This window comes from Anthonomus grandis, chromosome 13, assembly GCF_022605725.1.
Source record: "Anthonomus grandis grandis chromosome 13, icAntGran1.3, whole genome shotgun sequence".
Lineage (NCBI taxonomy): Eukaryota > Metazoa > Arthropoda > Insecta > Coleoptera > Curculionidae > Anthonomus > Anthonomus grandis.
In genome coordinates, this window is record NC_065558.1 from 16,643,513 (window position 1) to 16,669,265 (window position 25,753).

General features: G+C 34.0%; 1 protein-coding gene across 1 annotated transcript in view; it reads left to right on the plus strand.

The window, feature by feature from the left end:
• The window catches only part of LOC126743649 (importin-5), a 31,733-nt gene extending 8,174 nt beyond the window's left edge, over positions 1–23,559 (plus strand). The window contains exons 3-7 of the mRNA XM_050450837.1: positions 3,632–4,498; positions 11,099–11,879; positions 15,505–15,950; positions 20,322–20,940; positions 23,016–23,559. Of these exons, the coding sequence (XP_050306794.1) occupies positions 3,632–4,498; positions 11,099–11,879; positions 15,505–15,950; positions 20,322–20,940; positions 23,016–23,227 (2,925 nt within the window). The 3' untranslated portion in view covers positions 23,228–23,559. The remainder of the gene's footprint in view (positions 1–3,631; positions 4,499–11,098; positions 11,880–15,504; positions 15,951–20,321; positions 20,941–23,015) is intronic.
• Positions 23,560–25,753: the final 2,194 nt, after the last annotated feature.

Genomic DNA, 25,753 nt, shown 5'->3' on the forward strand with positions numbered 1-25,753 from the left:
ATCATGATTAAAGTGTTTTCATACTCCTTTTATTTAAAATATGATATTCTAAAAATTTTACTATGTTAAACTATGACAAAATGATAAGTTATTTTAAGTTATTATTTTTTACATTTGCTGTGAAAAATATATTAAATTCATTCTGGTAGGTAATGTCCTTGTTGGTAGCTAACCTGGTTGAAATCTATAAAAATACCTAAATTGTATTCCTACACGTAAAACCTCGGTTAAATTAATTAATAACAAAATTGCAAAAAATTTAATGTTTATTAAAATACTTTTAAAAAAAACTCAATATTATACGAGAAACCCGAGAAAATCCGAAAATTCAAAAAGATTTTGTTCTTATGCTTTAAACCTATAAGGTAAAATAAATTACTATTTTATTATCACCTTTTTTGCATCGCATGACGGGGTTTTAGTGATAAAACGACGTTCCATATTTTCATTTCAAAAATTCGAAAAAAATATCTGTTGCATATTTGTGAAATAAAAAGGCTCAATAAATGGGCTATTTCAATATAAAAAATATCTATTCTTATAGTTATCTCAATTCCAATATTCAATTACATTTGAATACTTTTTTAAAATGCTTCCAAAATGAACACATAAAAAGAATAGATAGGATAAGACCCAAAAAATGATGTTTTCAATGAGAGACCCTCAAGATTCCAGAAATTCGTCTAAAGTAAAATTCCTGGGTATAAACCCAGGAATTTTACCAGATATAAGGATACCAGATATAAATTTGGATCCAAAATTCACTTGAGATATTCATACAGATCATCTGTCCAGAAAATTGAGAAGCAGCTTATTCTTGCTGGGAAACCTCTATTACTGTGTGTGTATCTCAGAGTACAATGTTAAATGCCTAATATGGCATATTTCACTCAGTCATGACCCATGGGATTTTGCCTTAGGGTGGATCAGCTTCTGCAGCCAGAATATTTGGGTTGCAGCATAAGGCTGTAAGAATTGTGGGGTGTTTGGGGTATAGGGACAATTGCAGGTCAGCATTCATAAAACTTAATATACCAACCTTGCCGTCAGTTTACATCATGGAATGCGTTCATGTTAAGAGATCAGAAGATGCATTTTTAGCTCATAGTGATCTTTACAACTATCAAACTAGACACTGCAGCATTATAGTACCGTCTTTTTGCCGTCTATCAACTTATTTATTAATGATTTTTATGGAATTATAAAATACTGGCTATTTTTATTATTTGCCGATAATATGAAACTATACTTACAAATTTCAAAAATATCTGATTGCCATAGAATCCAAGAGGATCTTAATTCATTGTACAAGTGGTCACTATCTAATGGCTTGCATCTCAATAAAGATAAATGTTTTGTTATCTCCTTTACTAAATTCAAAACTGTTATTGCTTTTGACTATCATATTAATACAACAGTTCTTTCGAGGGTGACAGAAATTAGCGATTTGGGTGTACCGTTTGACAGCTCTTTGACATTTATTCCCCACATTAATAACCTGTTAAATAAAACCTCTCGCGTTTTTGGTATTATTACAAGGAATTCTCGTGATTTTTCTGTCTCTGCATTTAGAGTTCTGTTAATTACTCTTGTTCATAGTATTTTGTCTTACTCTTCTGTAGTATGATCCCCCTATTATTTAAACCACATTCATAGCCTTAAAAGAATTCAAAATAGGTTTCTCATAACCTGAGTTTGGAGGCTCAATTTTCCAAATGTATCCATAACAAACGTTAGGTCGAGGCTAAATTTAATTTCACTTGAGAATTATAGGACCAGGTGTGATTTACTTTTTTTCTATAAACTTCTTAATGGTAATATTAATTGTTCTGAATTATTAAGAAATTTTAGATGCAATACCAGATATCTTAGAGAGATGCCACTATTTTTAATTAAACAACACCATACCATAACGTCATTATGATATAATTGATAAGGGTTTTTCTGGGTTTAAGAGATGTTTCACTGACTTTATTGCAAATCGATAATTATATATGTACATAGTTTGAAATATTTTTTAATTGGATCCAATTTATTCTCAATTTATTGGTTATATTGTCTATACTCTTAATAATCACAAGATTTATAAATTTCTTATTTATTTTCATAACTACATATGTTGTTTACAAATTGGGCAAATTTTGTTTAATTACTTAAGAAATATTGTTTATTATTTTTTTATTGTTATGGTTAGGTTATTAATTTTTGTTGTAATTTATTTCGTTAATGGGAACATCCCGTATATAAATAAATAAATAAATAATTCAATAAACTGCCAAAAAACATAAAAACCTTCAACAGCTCTTTTTTAAAAATGCAGTTAAGAAAGAATTATGCTCCAAAGCATTTTACAGTTTACAAGACTTCCTACAACCCTAGAAATCTGCTATTATGTATTGTACACCTGTTGAAAAACCCATCTTAAGCACATTTTATCTTCTGCCCATTGTAGCATATGACTTTCCAATATGTTTTGGTATACAAAGCGATCCGTAATACCTTCAATTTTCACCAATGAATCCATACCTAACCCACCAAAGCAACCCCAAACCATAATGCCAGTACCACCGTGTTTTACGGTGGGTCGCGTATAGCGTTAAATCTTTCATTCACCGACCTCCTAATCCAGCAAATACCATCGGATCTAAATAGTTTAAGTCGACTTTCGTCTGAAAATACTACTGTTTTCCATTTATGTTTAGTCCAGTTAAGATGCTCTCTTGCGAATCGAAGTCTAGACTCTCTGTTTTTCTTTGAGATAAACGACTTCTTTGCGGACTTTCTGCCATGTAAACCAGCTTCCTTAAGTCTTTGTTTTATAGTGCTTACCGATATTGAAACAAGTCCTAACTGCTGCTTAACTCGAGAAGCACTAATAAAGGGATCTTGCACAACCAATGTCTTTATATTTCTATCCACTACACCATCAATTTTTCTTTTTTTGCCACTTTTTGGAACTCCTTAGAAAAGTACCCCTTCTATTAAAATAAGAAACAGCTATGGATTTATTTAAATTTAAGTCTTTTGCTATTTTAGACTGCTTTTCTCCAATTCTTATTTTTTCCATAATCTTTTCCGTTATTTGCAGTGACAAATGTACACCCTGAGGCATTTTAAGTCTTCACAGATTATCTGAAGAGTACAAACGGGACTTCAAACAGAATTTCAAATAAAATTTAGTTGCTCTATATATGGACTGCTTAAAAACCAACAAAATTATCATCAAAGCCTGTGTTTTCACAAGTTAAACAAAAACATTCCGATCATGGTATTTGTTAAATGCTAAATCTTATTTATGTCTGAATTCCTAAATATTTTGGCAGTAAATATGTTTAATTTATTGTTTTTAAAAAGTTGCTCTACATATGAGCGATAGTGTATATATAGGCATACATAATTGACTTGTGTGAATACTTTGTATCTTAACATTAATAAATTACTTTACTAAAAAGACAAGCAAATCAACCATAAACCATAGCTTATAGAATGTTCCAGTAAAAAACAATATTCCTTTTTATATTTTTTCTGTATTTCTCACATATAATACATTACGCAACTTAAGATTTAAAAAAATATTCTCTTTAAAAGTGTATTTTATCTATTTTGCTAACTTCACATTTAATCATTTCAGTTCCTCTTTCAATGGGCCAGTGACCCGAATGAGATCCTGAGAGAAGCCGCATTAGCAATGTTCACTAGCGTCCCGGGAGTCTTTGGCAATCAACAAAACAACTATTTAGACGTAATCAAACAGATGCTACTCAAAAGTCTGCAACGTACCGAGACCTATGAGGTACGATTCCAAGCCGTCCGGGCTGTCGGTGCTTTTATTCTCATCAACGACAAAGAAACTCAAATTTTAAAACATTTCGGGGATCTTTTGGCTCCAATGCTTATGGTGATTGAGGATAATATTCAACTTCAAGATGACGATACTCTCCTGAAAGTTTTAATTGACCTGGCCGAAAATACTCCTAAATTCCTAAGACCCCAATTGTTAAATATCTATGACCTATGCATGAAGCTGTTTAGCAATTCATATGCACTGGATAGCTGGCGAACTTTAGGCTTGGAAGTGATGGTAACCTTGGCAGAAATGGCACCGGCTATGGTAAGGAAAATGGCTGGAAAATACATGGAGCAACTGGTCCCGCTCATCTTGCAATTTATGGCTGATTTGGAGGAGGAAGAAGGTTGGGCAGAATCGGATGAGTTACTGGATGAAGATAATGACTGCAATAACGTGGTGGCTGAAGCTGCCTTAGATCGATTGGCTTGTGGTTTGGGCGGTAAAGTGATTTTGCCTTTGGTCACCGCTAACATTCCAGCAATGTTGAGCAATAGTGATTGGAAACAGAGGCACGCGGCTTTGATGGCCATAAGTGCCATTGGCGAGGGCTGTCATAAGTATATGGAAGATATGTTGCCTCAAATTATGAATGGAGTACCAGGAGTTATGGAGAGCATTCTTAGATATTTGCAGGATCCACACCCGAGGGTAAGTTTCAAATTTAAATCTAGAATTTGGGAATATAAGTGGAAATATAGTAACACATTCATTTACTAATTTATAAATTATATTCTTCAAGTCCAGTTAAAGTTAGATAAGGAATTTTCAGGTATGTAGATAGGATGAAAAGAGCTTATAAAGTGGCTAGCTGGAGTGAAAAATCCAGTAGAATTTTTTTTAGATCTCAGTAATTTCTGAATATTAAATTATATAAATTAATAATTTTAATATTTTAAAAAATATAGCTTGCTTGTAAAAACATTCAAAAATACCTGAAAACTTCCAAAATTCTCTTCGAAAATCGTAGTAAGTATATTTGTATCTTATCAGGTCAATAAGCTACTAATGAGACTGAATTATTATAAGTGTTTTAATTCAGAATATACGCTAAAAGATATCATTAGAATAAGTTGCCGTATTGGATGTTATACATACATGAAACAAAAAAATAGAAGTATTAATGAATGAATACAAAATATTAACAACCTGGAAACTTTTCTGTTTACATCTTTTATGAATAAAGTAACCTTTCCAAAATCCAACTTAATCTTTTCTGAGGCAAATAGGTTCCGGCGGGAAACCCAAAAGACACCTAACGGTTCCCATTCTATCCTTAGTTTATTGAAATAAAATTAGTCGCTCTGATTACACGTAAAAATATAGACAAAATAATAAAAAAAATATTTTTAAATAAAAAATCAACATTGCTGACAACAAAAGTTGGAAATAATACAAAATGGGCAGTGTTTTCATCTATAATAAGTGCTATGTGAAAACCCTTTATAATGATTTTTTGCCATACATGGCTTTTAAGATTTAGGTAAAGATCATAATTTTTAACATAAATCAGTGGTACAAACGGTGGTTTTCACACGAAATTAAACGAATTTTCGACTATTTATATTGAATATTTAAGGACTGATATTATGTCTCCAACTCAACCTCTACCCCATTATCACATTTATTGTAAATTTGTTCAAATTCGTTATCATAGGTTCCAAACTTATTCACAAAAACTCCAATTTGATTTTGATAAATTCCAATTAATGAAAAACTGACATTTGTTATGCATCCATTTTTATTTTATTGCATTGATGCACAGTTAGTGAATATTTATTCTATTCCGACAATATTATAGTATATTGTTAAAGGGAATAATATTATACAGTACTTTCGTTGGTTTGGGCGGGACTTAATGATTTAATAAAAATAATCAGCAAATAAATGCAGGTAATCTAAAAATGTATATTTAGATACACTTACAGTTTTATTCCAAATCATCAGTAAAGGAAAATTAAAACTATTTGCCAAGCATTCATCAAAAAAATTAAATCACCATTTACCAAATATAATTTAGTTTTCTTAAAAAAATTTATTGGGTTCATGATTCCTTATATGGAGTGTAATACCATTAAACAACTGGACACAATAGTAGAGCCTTGACTGGTTCTATAGTCCTTTAAAGTTTACAACAAATTTTTAGAAAATATGGGAAAGTGAGAAATTGAGCAGTAATGTGTTTGCTCATCCTGAGATCCTTTATCTTTAAATATAGGAAGTAGTTTCGCTCTTTTTTCGAAGTGCATTTGGGAAAATACAGGCGGAAATACACTGGTTTATTAGTTTGGTCAACAGAATAACTATGAGTTCTCTAAGAGTTTGGACTATCCTAGTATTAATATCAAGGCTCAGTCTATATTGTTAGTGTGTTTTATTCTTTTATTTTTTTTCTTTTACGACATTAAAGGAAGTCGTCTGAAACGTCTGCAATAGATGAAAGGAAGGAATTAAAAATTTTTCATTTAATATGTTTTTACTATTACTTAAAACTTATATTCTTAAACTATATATTCCAGTTTTATTTTATTAGTTTCCACACTGAAACTTGTTTGTTATTGGAATTGTTTATGTAAGGTCCTAGGCATAGTCATAGTAAGATAAAGTTATAGGCATTTTTCTTTGCTTGTCAAGCAAATTGTCAAGTCAATGTATCATCAAATGGTAATTAATTTCCATTATATGACACATTATTGCAGCATAAAATGGTCTATTCAACCCTACCAATAAATATTAAATTTGTTGATATACAAGTGCATAGTTGGCAAAAATGTGTGGTAATAATGGTTATCTTATCGACTTCAAATGGCTACCCTATTATTTTTTATTTATTTAATGTAGGAACAAAAAAAAAGAAAATTTTATAGCATATTTTTAGTTTGTTTGTGCTCCTGAAAACGGAATGAAAATAAATTTGTCAAAATAGGGGCATAGGAATATAATTCTCCACATACAACATAAAATTCTGTGGTTTTTTTTTTGTAAAAAAGTGCTTCATCTATGAATTTTTTAGCTGAGGTTTAGGGAAGTTTTTTTTTTCCTCTTGCGCCGTCTCCCTTCGATTAGGGATCCCGAATTAGGGATACAATTGGCAATAATTACTGAAGATTTCGGATGATGTTTTACTGAGCCATCGGCGTAAGTTCTTGAGCCATGTCTTCTGTCTTCTCCCTATTAACTTTTTCCCCTGAATTTTTCCCTGGATGATAACCAAAGTATTTCATATCTATCTCCTTTCATTATACATATGTCCAAAATACCTTAGTTTGCGCTCTTTGATTTTTAGCACCAACTCCTTGTTTTTCTGCCTTATATTGAGAAGTTCTAACTTTCTTATTTCGAATTCAGTGAGAACCAGGATATACATGCTCTCCTCTAAAGTTTCAATGCGTTTGTCTAGCGAGGGGTAAAGGTCCAGCTTTCGCAGCCGTACAGGAGTATGGGGAATACATAGCAGCGTAGTATTTGGATTTTAAAGCTTAGGTCTAGGTCACGCCTGATAAATAAGCTCTTGATGCCGATAAATATCCTGGCCTGTTTAATGCTTGATAGCACTTCCCTCATTGAATCGCAACTATTACTGATTAGTACCCCTAGATATGTGCAGGATTTACGATTGTTATTTCCACTTTCGAGAAAACCATAAGTTTCGGCATATCTTATATTTTTAATTGTGTTGCCATTGATTTTGATTCCAGCACTAGTGTTTTTCAGAGATTCTGCAAAAATCTTCCGAATACAGATTGAAGAACAGTGGGGGATAAGAATGCATATTTCTTGTCGTACTACTTGTCTTATGGGTATCTCCTCTGACACGTTGTTCTTCTTCCTTACTCAAGCTGTCTAATGCCAGTAGGGTTCTGTAATGATTCGTAAGTCGCCTTCGACTACGCATGTAGCTCTGAGTACTTCTGCTAGTTTTTGATGTTTCACGCAGTCAAAGGCTTTTCGGTAGTCTATAGAGCAGGCGTACATTTCTACGTTTATGTCGCGTGCCGTCTGTGTAAGTAGAATAAATGCACAGGGTACAGTGGAATTTTCAATTTCCTGAAGTGGGATTTACAACACTCTCTGTAGCCCAAATGAGCAATGACCATCAGACATCTTTTTTGCAATGCGAATATCTTTACATTGCATGTGCACCGAGTGCCCCCAGGTGAAAGACAGTATGTCATTATAGAATGAAAATAGCTGAAATAAGCAATCCTGAGTGTGCCCATTAAGATGACAAATTACAGATAAGGAATATGCATCTTGAAAATTTGGATGACAACTCTTCAATATGACTTAGCCAGGTTAAACACCATCAAGAGGAAATTTACTGTACAATATAATACACCAAGGAAATTTACTGTTCCATTCGGGAGTTGGGTTTTGGTTTCGTTCGAACATAATCTGTTTGAAACAGCCCAGTCTTTCAAGTTAGCACATGACTCTTAAGATATGCGAGAAATATTCTCTTTACCAGCATCAGCAATTAAGAAAGCTGTGTCATCCGCATAGTGATAAAATACAGAGCCAGTATGGCAAATAGGCAGATCGTTGACGTAAACAAAGAATAAAATAGGCCCCAGAACGGAGCCTTGTGGAACTCACTGTTTCAGTGGTAAACTCTGCGACTCACACCCCGCCCAAACAATACATACTGACCTCTATCATTCCGATAGGATCGAAGTAAATGTCTTTATTTACTTCGACTATACTGGCGTCAAATTTGTAGTAATTCAATTTTTGTAAAAGAATATCATGCTCAACACAATCAAAGGCTCTCGGTAAATCATAAAACGTGGCATGAGAGTGCAAGCACCGTCTCACACAAATCAATAACTGCCAAGCTGGTTGAATCCGATTTCCCAAAGCCGTGCTGTTTCTCATAGAACAATGAATTGAGTTCAAAATACCCTTCAATCTGTGGCTTCAGCAAAGATTCAAAGATCTTTCCAAATATAGGAATTAGCGAAAAGGGCGATAATTTTCAAGAACCGACTTAGGCCTCTTTTTATGAATGGGAATTACCTTGGCAGTCTTAAGGCAATTAGGACAAACTCCTGATGAAATTGCCAAATTGATTAACTTAGTGGTACTATAATAGTATAAAGTTTTTTATGGTTTTTATAATTCTAGTGCTTAGATCAAAAGGATCTGTACTTTTACTATCTTTCAGACCAAAGCAGTTTGAGAAGGGAATGTCATTTTTTATCTGTCCAGTGCTACGAAAACTTCACAAGAAATACTAAAAATTCACTAACCAGTGATGCCAAAAAGTTCTGGAACTTTATTCGCTCTAAGTGTAATGTGGCTATAGTGCCCCAGGTGCTGGCTATGGTGCCCCAATGCATCTTGATATATTGTCGATATTGCCAACCAAATTTTCGTTAAATTCTTCTCTTCGGTTTACAATCCAAAAATATTTCCATCAATGATCCTGGTATTTATGATAATCTTGTTCATATTGACATAAGCGCTGAAATGGTTCATAAAGCTCTAGATTGCTCTAGATTGATTATCCCCTGATAGAGCCAAATAGAGACCATTTCAAATAGAGTTTTAAAATTTTGCTCTCAAACCCTATATATTCCTCTCTACTGTATGTTTAACCAGTCTTTAAACTCTGGAATTTTCCCTGTATGGAAAGTATGGAAACTCTCATACATTACTCCTATCCATCAAAGTGGTGATAAGTGCAATATTAAAAACCACAGGCCTATCTATTTTATCAGCAATACCCAAAATAGTTGAACAGTGTGTCATGCAAGTGCTATTAACTCAATTCCAAGGTAGAATATTACCTCAACAGCATGGGTTTACCCCCAGTTGGAGTGTAGATACCAACTTATATTTATGCACCAACTATATTTTTAAAGACTTTGAATCAGGGCTTGATTTTGTCAAGGCTTTCGACAGGGTCAATCACTCGTTACTACTTTCAAAGCTCTCTATGTATGGCTTGTCGGGGACTTTGCTGAAATGTGTGTCCACCTATCTAACTGATAGACAGCAACAAATAAAAATAGATGGTCATCTTTTAGGTCCATTCCTAGTCACATCTGGTGTACCCCAAGGGTCTCATTTCGTCCTCTTTTCTTTATTCTTTTCATTAATGACCTTGGCAAATTGCTTACTTGTAACTTCCTGATGTTTGCTGATGACCTCAAACTTTTTATCAGTATAGCATCTTGCAATGATGTGTTTAAACTTCAAGATAATTCTGACATTGTTTTTTTGTGGTGCCAGGCAAATAATATGCAATTAAACCCCAACAACGGTAAATTTTTAAGATTCAGTAGGCTTTTGAGTAAAATGCCAGTTGTGTATTCAATTAACAATGTAATTCTCGAGGAGGTCAGTGTAATTAAAAACCTGGCTGTGTATCTATATTCCCAACTGACATTTCATTTTCACTATTAAAATATTATTTCAAGAGCCACCTGAATGTGGTCTTTACTTGAATTTTCTAACATTCTTTGGGGCCCTTTTTCATATTGACAGAATTGACACAATTCAAAATAAATTTCTAACATATGCTAGCTATACACTTTAAGTCTGGGATAATATTAAACAGTGAACTTACTATGTCATACCTAAACTTAAGTCTATTGTCTGCTAGAAGGGAGTATTATTATGTTTGTTTCGCATACAAAGTGTTAAATCACTATATAGTTAGCCCAGAGTGTTTAGCCATCTTTAAAATTCATGTACAATCATACCAAACACGTAATAGATCCCTCTTGCATGTGCCATATTGCAGAACATTTTACTTGCTTTACAGCCCAGTAAACTATATCTTAAATAAGGTTAACAAATATTGTAATGTGTTACATTATTTTAGTTGTACTTCCCTAAATAAATTTAAGTGTGAAGCAAAGAAAGCTATTCTGCACAATTAAGCAATAAAATAATTGGATGTTTCTTTTTTTTCTCTTTATGGGTTTTTTATGTAGTTCTTTTGATATTCTATTGTTCCATTCTGGGGACTAATATACTGTTCATTGCCACTGACGTTAAGCTTAAGATAACTAGAATTAGTATTAATATTTTAAACTGTAACATTCATCAAATGTAATTTACGTTAAAATAAATAAATAAAATATAGTTGTTAAACAGATCTGTTAGGCGGCTTAACCAAGTACCTCTAAGCTTTCTAAAGATACCAAAAAAAAATCTAAGAATCCTTATGTCTTAAATTGAATAATCTTGAATAATAAAGACAAAACCAAGTGATCAAATGCGACAACGTCTTTTTAATTTTAGGTTAGATACGCAGCTTGCAACGCAATAGGCCAAATGGCCACAGACTTCGCCCCGGTATTCGAAAAGAAATTCCACGATCGCGTAGTGCCGGGTCTCCTGATGCTCCTGGAAGACAACGCGAACCCTCGAGTACAAGCACACGCCGGTGCCGCTCTTGTAAACTTCGCCGAGGATTGTCCCAAGCACATCCTCAGCGGCTATCTCGAACCCCTTATGGCCAAACTAGAGGTGATTCTGACCGCCAAAGTGAAAGAATTGGTGGAAAAAGGCACCAAATTAGTGCTTGAACAAGTCGTGACCACCATAGCGAGTGTCGCGGATACTGCTGAGAACGAGTTCGTCGCCTACTACGACCGTTTGGTGCCTTGTTTGAAATATATCATCGAAAATGCTAATAAGGACGAGTATAAGTTGCTTAGAGGTAGGGCGATTGAATGTGTCACCCTGATAGGTATAGCAGTAGGGTCGGAAAAGTTTAGCGCAGATGCCACTCAGATTATGGACATGTTACTAAAAACTTATGGAACTGGCATCGAATTGCCCGACGATGATCCGCAGACCAGCTATTTGATCTCCGCCTGGTCGAGGATATGTAAAGTTTTGGGTAAAAATTTCGAACCGTATTTGCCTTTGGTAATGGGACCCGTGATGAGGACGGCGGCAATGAAGCCCGATGTTGCCTTGTTGGATAGCGACGAGATGGCCGGGATTGAGGGCCAGGAAGATGATTGGCAGTTTGTGTCACTTGGGGAGCAGAAGAACTTTGGAATTAGAACTGCTGGTAAGTATTGAAATTATTTACCTGGCTATGGCAATATTATACAGGTTTTCAATGTTTAGATTCACATATTACAAAGTGTGTTTTACTTAATGGTATGTTATAATTTGAAAAGGGATTCCTGGACCAATTTTAAGTTGAAAAGTTGTTGGCTCAGTAAACGCGGGCTCTAAAATGCTTGTTTTTTAGAAATAGTTTAAGATACAATTTTATTTTATTTTTAGCTTTAAAACACTTCAAAGACGGTTTGAGTTATTGATCTGAATTTTGGCACACGATATTTATGAGAAACAAAATATAATTTTTATTATCGATTGATAATTGATTCATTAAAAACAAAAAAGACCCGAAAACGAGATATCGCGAAGCAAATTTGTAATTAGGGAAAAATTGTAATTAATAAATCAAGTTAGAGCAATGTTGTTAAATTGCTGTTTATTATTATTTTGGCAATTTATAGAAAAGGACATATTTATAGGAACTTGTCAACTTAAAATCGACCTATTTTTATGTCCCCATCAAATTATGGTATATCATTATTTGATGTTATCAAGTTACCAAATCTAAATTTTTACTAAAAGGGATTGACATCTTCTTTTTGCAAAAAAAAAATTCATTGCTAAAATTAAAAATATCAGGCATTGACTTGCCTGATATTTTTAATTTTTAAAAAATTATTTTTAATGCCTGATAAATTTGAAGCTTTCATTATTCTGAAGTGTACGATCAATATGAAAGAGCATACATAGTTTAAATCAAATGAAAGGGCATAAAAAATAAGCTGTTCTGGCTAAGCCTCCTAAAAGGAACAATTAATTAATTTGTTTTCCAAGAGCTCTGCGAGCAAACTCTCTAACTCGATAGAACGAAAATTTCTTTCTATTATAGAAAAAAAGTCTAAACTCCACTCCCAATCTCAACTGGCTTCGATCGGGTAGAGTTCGGGTTGCCGTCGGCAACCTTTGCTTGGTCTTGCTATTACTTTCATCTCTTTTTAGTACATTGAAAAAAAGATGTATTTATCTTTGTTGTGGGGATGTTTTTGTAGCAGATTTTAAAATCAACGAATTCTCATATTAGACCATTAAGTCCCATTGTGCAAGGACCAACGTTTTTAAGAAGTGATGAAGGGAATAGGGTCGGCTTGAAAGTGATTCTAAATGAAACTTACTAATTAAATAAAGAATAGTATTTTATTAGAAAATGTTAAACCTTAATGGACTTATTATAAACCTACTATAAACCTTAATACTTATCCACAAATTTCAGGTTTTCAATTTTCAGGTTTAAAACGATCATTAAATTTATAAGGTCATATAGTTTATCCACGTTTAGTTACGCCCCGAAATTGGGAAATTCCCAGTGATTCCACAGAAGGGAATAAAATGGGTTTTATTACTCTTCACAAATTTTGAAAATACTATATATATATAATCCTTTTATCCTTAAGTCAATCGGTTTGTTCTTTCTCTTCCATTTCTAAGGCAAAATTAGTAATATTATTATCTTAAATCTATATTTTAAGACAAATATTAAAATATAAATTTAATAGTAAATATGTTTAAATAAAAAAATAGAAAATATATTAAGCTAATTATAAATACACACTAGGAAAGAGATTAGATAAAATTAGGAGGATCCATCATAAAATTCGCCGTCTTATTGATACCTAAATTTACTTCAAAAATCTATAAGAAAACTATTCCCTTATCGGCATCCCTTATGGATATAGGATGAAAACAGAAACAATAACAAAGCATACTTATTACCTTAAAGATCGATAATGTCGAATGACATTTCAGTAATTGACATTGTGGGCTGTGAAAAATCCCATTAGCTATAAAAATAGGCTAATGTTTGTAGATTGGGTAGTATAAGAAAGTCTAAAGCCAAACGATGCCGAGTGACATAGAGAAAAGGTTAGCGAGTGCTAATCGCGCATAGAAAGATATTTTCATTCTATATTTTTTCTTGTCTATTTGTATGTCTATCGAGTTAGAGAGTACCGCTACTGGAGAATCTGAAGGGTGCACAGAGGCTACAGCGGACCCAGGGCGGCACTTTAGGCCCTCTCTTTCAAATTCGTATATTTATAAATTAAAAATAAACAACAAATGCAACAATCATATTTCTTCATTTATGTTAAATCAATATAATTGTCAATATCATTCAATAGTCGCATCAATATAAATTTTACTTACAGTAATACACGTTACAGGTTAATACACGCGTTTCCTGGCCTTTCTTGCACTGATTTTTGAGATAATTTCTTCAAAACTGATTGAACTTGCCTTTTCATGTTCAGTGCGGATGGTCATCAGGTGATTCAACCTGTCTTTGCCTATGGTGGATCAAAATTTCTTTTTGTCAGAGGAACTTTGCTGAAGGCTCTTTCTCCAGAAGCAATAGATCGTGACAAAACAAGTAAAAGTCTCAAGGCATACTTGAGGCAAAATGTTTTCGTAACCGCGCACATATATGAGATTAAGTAGCTCTAAAGCAGAATGTGTGTTCCATTTCATTACTTTGCGAATCTTATGCAACAAATCGATTCGCAAATCACTCTTAACAAAATCATTTGGATATTCGTTTTTCAGTGCAGCAGAAGATGTAAAAAGCTTTGACATCTTCGATACCCTAGAATACACTGCGCCAAGCTCATTCATCAAAAGGTCTACTGGTGAAAAGAAGAATTGAACTTTAAATGATCCCTCAGGGCTGTCAAATACATGCTCAAGGCACGATTCTTCATCATGAAATGTTTTTTTTTCGAATGCGCTTTTGACTTTCCCTAAGCTCAGGTGTGAACTTCAAATTTGATGCAACAAGTCTGGCTTCTGTCAAAATTGCTGGCCAGCAGTCTCTTAAGCGACGTACATATGTCGGTCAAAAGCTGATGGATTGATAATGAACACTGCAAGCTGCTTGTTCCTTTGTTAATTTTGGATTTTGTTTGTGATGTCGAGGCACTGCAAAAGTTTGTACCAAGTGGCAATCAAAAGAATGAAGTCGAAGGAGTGAAGCCACCTGAGCGAATTTTTCGCAAACGAAAATTAGATTAAATAGCATTCAATCAAAGTAATAGCTCTGACTCCAGAAAATATCCCGATGTTTGAAGCGTTGTCGAATCCTTGATTTCTGCACAGCTGCAAGTCGATATTACAATCATTAAGTATTTGCTTGATCTTCAATAAGTTCCTCTTTTTTCTTATAAAAATCTATGAGTGTGCTTGGCAAAAAAAAAAAGCTTTCACGATTTATTCCGAATTTCTTTTGTTGAAGTAGCGAACAAGTTGCTCTGTATGAGATATGTCATTTACATATTATAAATCTATACTGTATGTCCTTTGCAGCTGTCTGACCTAACGAAGTTAGCAACTTCGGGAGAAGATTAAAACTATAATAATGTTAATTATTCTAGTTTTAGCTTTAATCTTCTCCCGAAGATGTTAACATCGTTAGCGAAATACGTGTCGAGAGTAAAAATAAAGAGTTTTGGTTAGTGGTAAAACTGTCTGGTAATTTGAGCGTCACACACTATAGGTTCCAACCACAGGACTAACATAAATTAATGTATTTCCTTCTCTTTTTACATCATATTTACACATTTCTCTTTTCTTTAATCTAGGTTTAGAAGATAAGGCCGCCGCCTGTATGATGTTAGTATGTTACGCGCGGGAACTAAAAGAAGCATTTGCTCCCTACGCAGAAGAAACCGTAAAACTGATGGTGCCAATGTTAAAATTCTACTTCCACGACGGAGTGAGAACGGCAGCAGCAGAATCGCTCCCGTGGCTGTTAGAATGCACCTTGTGTAAAGGAACCGCCTTCGTAAACGACATGTGGCGGTTCATTTGTCCGGAATTACTGCGCGCCGTCGACACCGAACCAGAAAACGAGGTGCTCCTGGTGCTATTGGACTCGCTGGCAAGATGTATCGAAAAATTAGGGCCCGCTTATATCAGCGAGGAATCTATGACCGAAATTTTGCGGATCGTGGATAAGTTAATGAATGAACATTTCGAGAGGGCCACAGATCGGCATACGAAGCATTTGGATGAGGATTATGATGAGGTAAATTGGGACTTTAAATTGTTGTAGAATTTATGGGGGCAAAATTGTACATGAATGTTGAGTAAAATATCAAAAAAAATATCGGAAATTCCTAAGATAATGGGAAAAACATCAAACAATCATAAAAATCCTGTCCGATTTATATTTAGTGTAGCAAATTTATAACAATTAAAACATGTTAAAATTTAAAGGTGAAATTATGGCATGTGGCCAAACTGCAGGTACTGAAATAAGAAGCAGAATTGATACTTGAAATTTGTATCAAAAAAGTTGATTCTCCAAATGTGTGTTGGAAAACCAATCACATCACAAAATTATAGTGGATTTTTACAAAAACTTTTAGAAAGTTTTATACCTAGATTGCAGGAATTTGCAAAGAAAAGTCATTGTCGATTCACTTGATGCAATGGAACTACAAGATGGTTGGATGAAAGTGTTTTATTTAATTGCTCGCTATTACTAAACCCTGCTTACTAAAGAAATGTCTATTAAAAATTTATATATTATTATATTAATTAAGCATAGGAAACTTGTGATGTGAACGGTGTTGGTGTGTGTACCGGGTGGCCACAAGCCAGGTAAGCAGCTGTATCTCAGAAACTAATAATTATAACCTTTAAACAAAAAATGTTGTTATAAAAGCGGGCAAAAAAATGCTGGAAAATATTTTTAAGTTCATTGGTCGGCCGCTAGAGGGTCGCGTTACAGCTACTTCAAATTTAAAATTCAATTGTTTCCAAAAACGCAAAAACCTTTCAATAATGGGTATCTTAAAATATTATTGTAATGATCTCCAAACATTTCCACACAATAAACTTTTTTGTACAACAAATATTTCTGTCATTTGTCAGAAGTTTTGTTTAAATATTGTGACTAATGGAGGGAGTTTTTAGCTTGAGTGAGAAAAACAGCTGAAAGTCGGCTCTGGGTAAGTCGAAAAATATTAGTGTTAGCTTTTGCTAAAATCCGATAGGGGGTTTTGACTTTGAATTTACTCTATTCGACAAGTTTATTGAAAAACTCAAATGTAACGATATACAGTATAACCTCGATTATCCGAATCATTAATTGCAAGTGCCCGTTCGTATAAGCAAAATGTTCGGATAATTAAGTTTTACATAAAAACATGTTTTTGTTGCAAATTTCTTTATTAAATTATGTATACAACCTTTAAGTAAAACATTTCATGTCAGTTTACATTTTTTTATAAACATATAAATATGTAAAAACCTTGACACAAAAAAAACACTTATTTAAAAAAATCGGTAATTTTTTTTTGCTTTATTGCATTCATTGCCATTTGGTTAGCCCTATTTCTCATTTCCTTCAATAGAAGGATATGGTGTTGAGCTTCTCCATTGTTATTTGCCCACTCTATACATTTATCAAAAGAGGATACCGCTTTATTATGCAATATAGACTTGGTAGCTATGAGCCCATGTTCTTCTTCTGAATCTTGATCTTCCTCATCCAAATTTATTATAATATCTTCTTTGGTCATTTTTTGGACGGTTTCTTCTTTTCCTACAGCCCACTGTTGTATTTCCTCATCAGCTAAACTTATTTCAATTTTTTTTAATAGATCTATGATTTCACCCAGCTCTTGATGAAAAATACCTATTTTTAAGCGATTCGCTAAACTAGCAAGAGATATTAGATCTTCTTCATCTCACTCCTATGCAATCAAATTTGGTGGTAAGAGCGATTTCCAAGATCTTCTTAACAAGCTTTGCTTGACATTTTGCCAAGCTTCAGCCAGTTCGGTTACGACATCCTTTAAGGTAATTTTTTTCAATTCCGCCGATATATCTCCTGGTGTTTCGACAATTTTTTTTAAAAGCTTTTTCCGATAGTACAGTTTGACTGCTTGAATTACGTGTTGATCCATTGGTTGGATCAAAGGAGTGCAGTTAGGAGGTAAAAACATTACACAAATTTGTTTACAGGAATGTAATGGCTTTTAAATGAACGTGGCCTCTTTGATTTACCAAGAACCAGTAATTTTAACTTGTGGCTACCTGAAGCATTTAAACGTTCTTTATTTTGTTTTCTGCCTGGAGCTGAATTTTCCTGGTTATAAACCAATGTTTTTTGAGGCAACATTTTCCAAAATAGCCCACTTTCATCAGCATTATAAAGTTGATGGGCATTTAAGCCTAACTCCTTAATTTTATCATGAAGTTTTAGTTTGAAAGGATCTACTGCAAAGAGGTCACTGGAAAGTTTTTCCCCGGAAATAGAAAGCTGTCGAATTCCAAATCTCTGCTTAAAATTTTGGAGCCACCCTAAGCTAGCTTTAAACGTATTATTACCATGCAGTTGCTGGTAAAAATACTTTGCCTTTTCACAAATAATTTCCCCAGACACTGGTGTACCTGTAATTTAATTTTAAAAAAATCGTAAGTTTGACAAACATTTATGCATTGATATTTTACCTCTAGACCTCTCCTGCAAGAACCAGGTGTAAACCGCCTTTTCTACGTCAGGATTAGCACTTAACTTAAGACTCTTTCGATTTCCAGGGCCACTATCCAAGCTAGCAAAGTAGGCCAAAAGTTTTGTGCGGTTCTTTATATCACAGATTGTAGATTTACCAACACCATAATTAGTAGTAAAATTTGACACATTGTCACCAGCGTCAATACTTTTTAAATTTGTGACCTTATCACTCAACTTTAAACAAATGCGTTTTCTCTTTGGCATATTTGCAGTGCATATACCTAATTGTGTTACACTCAGGAACATAGTCTTTTTATTAAACACTGTATGTACTAAAACCGTCTAGAACATATACGTAACACGCCGCTTACCGTGTCGTGTACCCATCCGCTGATCTAATCCAACTAATGAACAAAACGACCAAAGCAAACACCCGAGAAACTGACGAGTCGAGACCTGCAAATTGACGCCACTGTTCGGTTAATCAAGAGGGTTCGGATAATGACCAAAAATTTGTTGGTTCGGCTAATCGGATATTCGGATAAACGCGTGTTCGGATAGTCGAGGTTACACTGTATATACATATTTATGCTATTAAAAGCAGGGAAGAAAACTTAACAGATTGGTGAAACCCACATTCAGATATCACTACTCAAACTAAAGTTAGGTATTAAAAAAATGTAACCATTAAAATATTAAAATGACAAAATTCGTACTGTGAATTCCCATTGCCTTAGTCGAGTTGAGAAAACTTGTGTTTAAATGAATATTTGTTTAAAGGAAGAAACTAAAAATACTATTTTTTCGAAAATCCGCGACGCGGCGCTCTTTTATACATTTATTTAGACTCGAAAAAGACCGTTTTTTTTAAACATAGTTCTAGTGTCTTCTGAGATGTTCAAAATGGGCGCCATTATGTTCCACGCATAGCTGCAATCTTTCCCTTGTAAAGATAACGGCATATTCAATTTCCTCTCTAGGCAAGCCATGAATCGCATTTTGAATTCTGAGGATCATATTTTCCCTGGCTGTAGGCCTAGACTGGAAAACCAGATCTTTTACTCTTCCCCAGAGGTAAAAATCTAAAACGGTCAAGTCGGGTGACCTGGCTGGCCATGCAACCAGGCTTCCTATCCATCGATCTGGGTATGCTGTATTTAGGTATTCTCGCACATTTCTTGCAAAATGCGATGAAAAATATTGCGCCTAAGTTCCAGTTCGTACATCCAATGGGGATTTTTGGCAGACCAATGATGCATATTATGGCGGTTTACCCCACCATTGCTATTAAAAGTAGCCTTGTCTGTCCAAAAAAATCTGGATAGAAATTGAGAGTTTTCGTTAACCATTCCCAGAAGCCAATGGCAATAATCGAGTTGCCTATCGAAATCCATATCCGTCAAAGATTGGTGCGGAACGACATGATAGGTGATTGATGTAATCTGAAATTAAACCAAATTTGCATCAATATGAATCATATTTGATTAACCTCTAAATCTAATATTCTTGATTAACCTTTAAAAAATAAATACAACAGAGTAATACAAACGTATCGACCTATACTCTTTTAAAATGTTTTGAACAATGATCCGGTTAATTCCAAAGACAAAGTTCCTCAAAAGCAAGTGTGAGGATCAAACTATAGATATGCTAGAACATTGATTATATTTTCTTCGCTTCTACCACTATGACTTCTACGATATATAGGTCGGTCAATACTTCCAGTAGCACGTAAGTGTTGCACTAAGCGCAAAAAAATACGTCTGCCAAAATATCTGCGACCCGGATGTTCGAAAAATAAAATAAGAAAAAAACTATTAATCACTGTATAGCATATTTTGTAAACTTTGGGCATGGAAAGAAAAAAACATTTAATAATTAACTCTAAAAGATTAAATTTGAGTATAAAATGTTCTTTCTAATATTCTTTAGGAGGTCCAGGAGCAACTGGAAGACGAAGAATCCGACGACATTTACGTACTGAGCAAAGTAGCCGATGTCCTGCACTCTCTGTTTACCGTCTATAGAGAAAACTTCATCCCGTTCTTCGACCAGGTCGTAAATCATTTCGTTCAATTATTGACACCGAACCGGGGCTGGGCGGACCGACAATGGGGCCTATGCGTATTCGACGACGTCATCGAATTCACCGGACCAGCCTGTTCCAAATACCAAGGCTTCTTTTTGGAACCGCTGGCCGTTTACGTAAGAGATAAGAGCTGCGAGGTGAGACAAGCGGCCGCTTATGGTTGGGGCGTGTTGGCCCAATACGGCGGCGAACAATTCGCCCCAGAATTAGCCAAAATTATGCCCACCTTAGTCGAGATTATTAACGATCCCGAATCGAAGGATATTAGAAATATTAATGCTACTGAAAATGTCATTTCGGCCGTGACCAAGATCCTGAAGTACAACAATTCGCAGATTAATGTGAACGAGTTGATACCAATTTGGTTCTCGTGGTTGCCGGTGGTGGAGGATTCGGACGAGGCGCCACACATTTACGGTTACATGTGCGATCTAATCGAGCAGAATCATCAAGCTGTTATAGGTAAGAATTTTTTTTATATTTTCTTTTTTTAATACTATTGCGACTTTCCCCTAAACGAGCAACCTATATGCCACATCTTCGTTACGGGATTTGTTTCTGGGATTTCATGTGCCACTATCTGATTAATACAGTATTTGCACTGCAAAAAAAGCAATTAGAGCCCTTTGTGGAGTGAGGTGTCGTGTATCTTGTCGGCATCTTTTTGTGTAAAATTGAATCTTGACCCTTTGTTGCTTATACAAGGTGTCCCGTATCGTTATGTTCAAATTTTAGGGGCATAAAGTACGCTTCATTTTAAGTAAAAAAACGCAAAACCTGTAGGTCCATTTTTATTTGTTTCAAAGATACTTGCCCATCAATGTTATTAGAGGGTAATACTAAAAATAAATTCCTAAAGTAAATAAAAACTACTATATTTTTTTCGGAGATCACAATAAATACCAGCGAAATTGTTTTATGATTAACAAAGCAGTTATTCTTGGTTTCTTAGTGAGGGACGGTATGTCTTAATCTTAAATTAAATACTGCTAAATCTAAAATTTTAATTTTATCATCCAAACCAAATCTCTTGCCAGACATTGAAAATATGCTGCGTATTACTATAAATAATGTATACCCACTCCAATAGTGAAAGAATTAGTAGCGGAAACAAAAAACCTGGGGATAATTTTCGACAAATCTATATCTTTTACTACACTTGTTAAAATCAAAATTAAAGCTGCATACGTCTTTGTATCGCATACCAACAAACGGCCAACCAATATTTCAGGAGTCAGCTTCAGGAATTTGAACATTTACACCCAACCTGTAACAACAGTGATTTTGTCGTACCTATGCTTAGGACTGAGGCTTTTAAGGGCTCTTTTAAATATGTTGCTATATAAATATGGAAAAGTCTTCCAAAGGAATGGAAAGTACTATCTTTGAGTGTGTTTTCCAAACAGCTCAAATTAAAAATTCAAACAGAAAATAAGGTAAAATGAAAATCCTACAGTTTCTCTCCACTTGTTGATTAATTAAACATCATTCTGTTTTATAATTTCCAACATATTTCGGATACAGCTGTCCATCATCAGGGGATACTGAGAGAAAATGGACTTACTTATAAAAGTTTAAAATTGGTATAAGTTACTCACACCAGGGTTTGAGTCTGTGTGAAATAAACCTTTATTTATTTACATTCTATTGTTGACAAAGAGTCAATAATTAGACTGCATAGTATGTTAAAGAAAGTACTAAACTCAAACCTAGGTGACATCGATGTTGAGAAGACCTAAAAGCACTAGGGTACCTGATGGTGTGTTACAAAAAATTTTTAATGAAAGCAAGAGGAAAGTAGAAGGTTCATAGAGAACATATTAAATGGCGCGGTTAACATAGTGACTAGTACATTGTGAAGGAAAGCAATAGATAAGACCATCTAAAAATAAATTATAAAGGGCAAGAACGATTAAAAGCCTATGAAGACTTGAAGCACAGTGAGTTAAAAAGTGAGTACAGGAATGATGTACTTGGTCATTAACACAATAATGATAGTTGTTTTATGTAGCTTTATTTATCTCTAGCATTTCCAACAGATCAAGTTTAGTGCTTTTGTGGCAGAAATGTAAAGTCTTTGAGTCAATAGCTGGGTTAAAATTGTGGTTCTTAGTATAAACATGTCTTGAAAAGTTAGATTGAATGCTTGCAGGGCAAATATTTCGGTTTTTGCTCTTCTGATTGATTTCTTCCAGATTACTGTAAAGATTTTCCAGAATACAGGAATTAAGTATAATTATTAATGTTTTAAGGCAAGCAAGGTTTAGATCTTTATATGAAATGCCATCTTTTTCCTGTGCCTAGAAAAAATCATTGTACCTCATTCACAAGCCCTCTATCTCAAAAATCGTCCACTCCTTATTTAAACTTGTGTTTAACGCAAGATGAATCAAACGGATTTCATTTATCCTTAGTTACAGAATTTACTGTTTCGTTTTTTTAACTTTATTCGCAATTAATAAATAATTTCATAGAATATTGTATTTTTATTTTAGGAAGATTTTTCGGCTCAATTCGGTATTTTTTTTTCGTTTCAGGTGTCAACAATGCAAATATACCCAAAATCATCCAAATCATATCAGAGGCATTCTATAAAGAAGCGATCGAACCTAGTTCAACAGAAGGAGCGAGGATGTTAAATATCGTAAGACAGGTCCAAGTAAACGAATCATTTTTCCAAACGGTCGTGCAGGCGTTAGCACCGGAACAACAGCAGGCCTTGCATGCGGCTTTGCATGCACCTTCTTAGTAAAGCATAGTTTCTATTTATTGTGTTTTCTACTCTTATTTTAAATTAAAATTAAACGTTATAAATAGCTATATTATTTTTTATAAAACTTTTTAGTTAGATGTTCTCAGGCTTAAATTGTTGTATTGACGCTACGGTTCATATATTTGTTTAGGATCTGTATATAGATTTTACGTCAATCGCCCTCCGTTTCGGACTGCATGTGATATATTTTTATTTCTGACGGTTTTGACAAATTGCTGTTGTCTTAAAAATCCTGTTACTTTATTTGGTCTGGATTTTTTCCAGTACGTTGTCTTGATTACTTAATAAAAGTATCTCTATATTCTTAACGAGTTTTTGTTTCAAAATATGATCTGTACTCTGCCCTGCTAACAAGAAAGGTCCTATCTGCAAAATTTGGCAAATTCACTTTTTTGGCTCATAGTATTTGTAAATGAGTTATTTATACGTGTACAAAATCAAATTGTCCTATATGCGTTTTAAGTGCTTTATTTAATGCTTAAATGTTTTGTCCTAACTGAATAGATTCCCAGGTTTGCTAAGATAAATTGTCCGATCTCACATATACTAAGAAAATATGTCCGTTTTTATTTACTAAAAATGCAATTAGGACTATTTAAGCTAGCATTTTGTGTTAAACGATATCAGTAAGGACAATTAAGCGTAGCATAACAGAAGCCCCTGGTGTAACACAACCTTAAATTATTGTTAATAAAAGGTGTGTTGTTATACAGTTATTTGTCAGACTTTGTGAGTTTTTTTGCATTTTTAAGCAAACTAATATTGCGAGAAATGGATGCAGGGTAAGTTTAACAATGTCACCTTATATTTAAGCAATAATTGATTGTAATGCTGGTTTGTAGTAGCAGTAGTGCATCTGGTATCCAGAACAGCAATAGTAGATGTAAACGTATGCTATTTCTTGCTTTAAATAATCAACTCAAAGAAAAATTAAATGTTGCCAAAAAATATAAACAGAATAAAGCCAAAACAGATGATAAAGATCCGGATTATGTGCCAGGACTGTCCAACGATTACGACCAAAATTTAAGTAAAAATAAGTCGGATTCTAGTTGGGAATACAGCCCCCCAAGTAAAAAAATACGCATATTGTCCAATGTTTTGCTATCCCCCGGATGTTCCAATCAGGTAACCTTAAGTACTTCAAGTTATTCGAATATCGAAGTAGAAGAACGTAAAGAGAATCTATCAAATATAGAATCAGAAGAGAACGAACTTAACTCTTTTCAGGATTTCATTTGGGACAATATTTTACAAGATATTATAAATAAAGCCATTGATAAAGCTGAGTGTAAACGTTATACAAAAACTGGAGAAATAAGAAAAAGAAAAAAAATTAAAGAACCACTCGTTGAAAGGAAGAAACAAAAAATAGAGCTACGTAAGAGCTCATGAAGTTAAAAGATCATGTAAATGCAAACTCAATTGCTCCAGAAAAATCTCGTATAGTAGGCAAAAAGACATTAATAAACAATACTGGGTATTGACAAAAGAACAACAAAAGCAGTTTGTTTTGAGCTGCGTAGAACCAAGTAAAAAAAAACGAAATACAACTAAAAAGCAAACTTCGCCAAGAGTTTATTCCTATAAAAATAATTTAATATCAGAGAAAGCCGAAGAGGCATGTGTTTAAAAGATATTTTTGTTAGCGACATTGGGCTACGAGAAAGATAATGACAGAATGTTGAAAAACATTCGTAAAACGGATTCCAAATTGATAGTACCTAAAAAATATGGAAGAAAACGATCACACCCACACAAAGTAGACCGGGACACAATTATTGGGCATGTTAATTCATTCAACCCCACAATATCTCACTACAGAAGAGAGCACGCTCCTCTTAGAAAATGCCTTCCCAGTGATATAAATATAACCTTGATGTACAAGGATTTTCGACAGAAATATGCAAATACCGAATTTTCTTACGAATTATACCGAAAAATTGTTACTAATGACCTAAATATATCCTTCGCGAACTTAGGAAATGAAGAATGCTGGGACTGCGAAGAATTTAATATACACAAAAAAGCCACATCTCATGAAGCTGATGCGGAAAACGTTGCCAACTGTGATGTGTGCAAAAAATGGAAAGTTCATAAAGTAAAGGCCACTAACGCGAGAAAAAATTATCAGGAAGATGCAGAGAAAATAAAACAAAATGATGAAATTTATGTAGCTGCTGATTTGCAAAAGGTAAAATGTTTATTTAAGAATTTACATATAATTACTTAAACACAGGTTTGTTAATTTTCAGGTGAGCATGCTTCTCCGATTGGAAATATTAAAAAGAAATTATTTTCACGCCACGTATTGTAGCATACAATGAGAGCTTCGTTTCGCTTGGTAAAAAATCCAGTACGTACCCTTTGGTTGTGTTGTGGCATGAGGGAATCGCTGGCAGATCCAAAGATGATATCATTTCTACTTTCTATGCGTTTTTTCAGGCAAATAGGGACATTAAACATATAACAATTTGGCTTGATAATTGTTCGAGCCAAAAT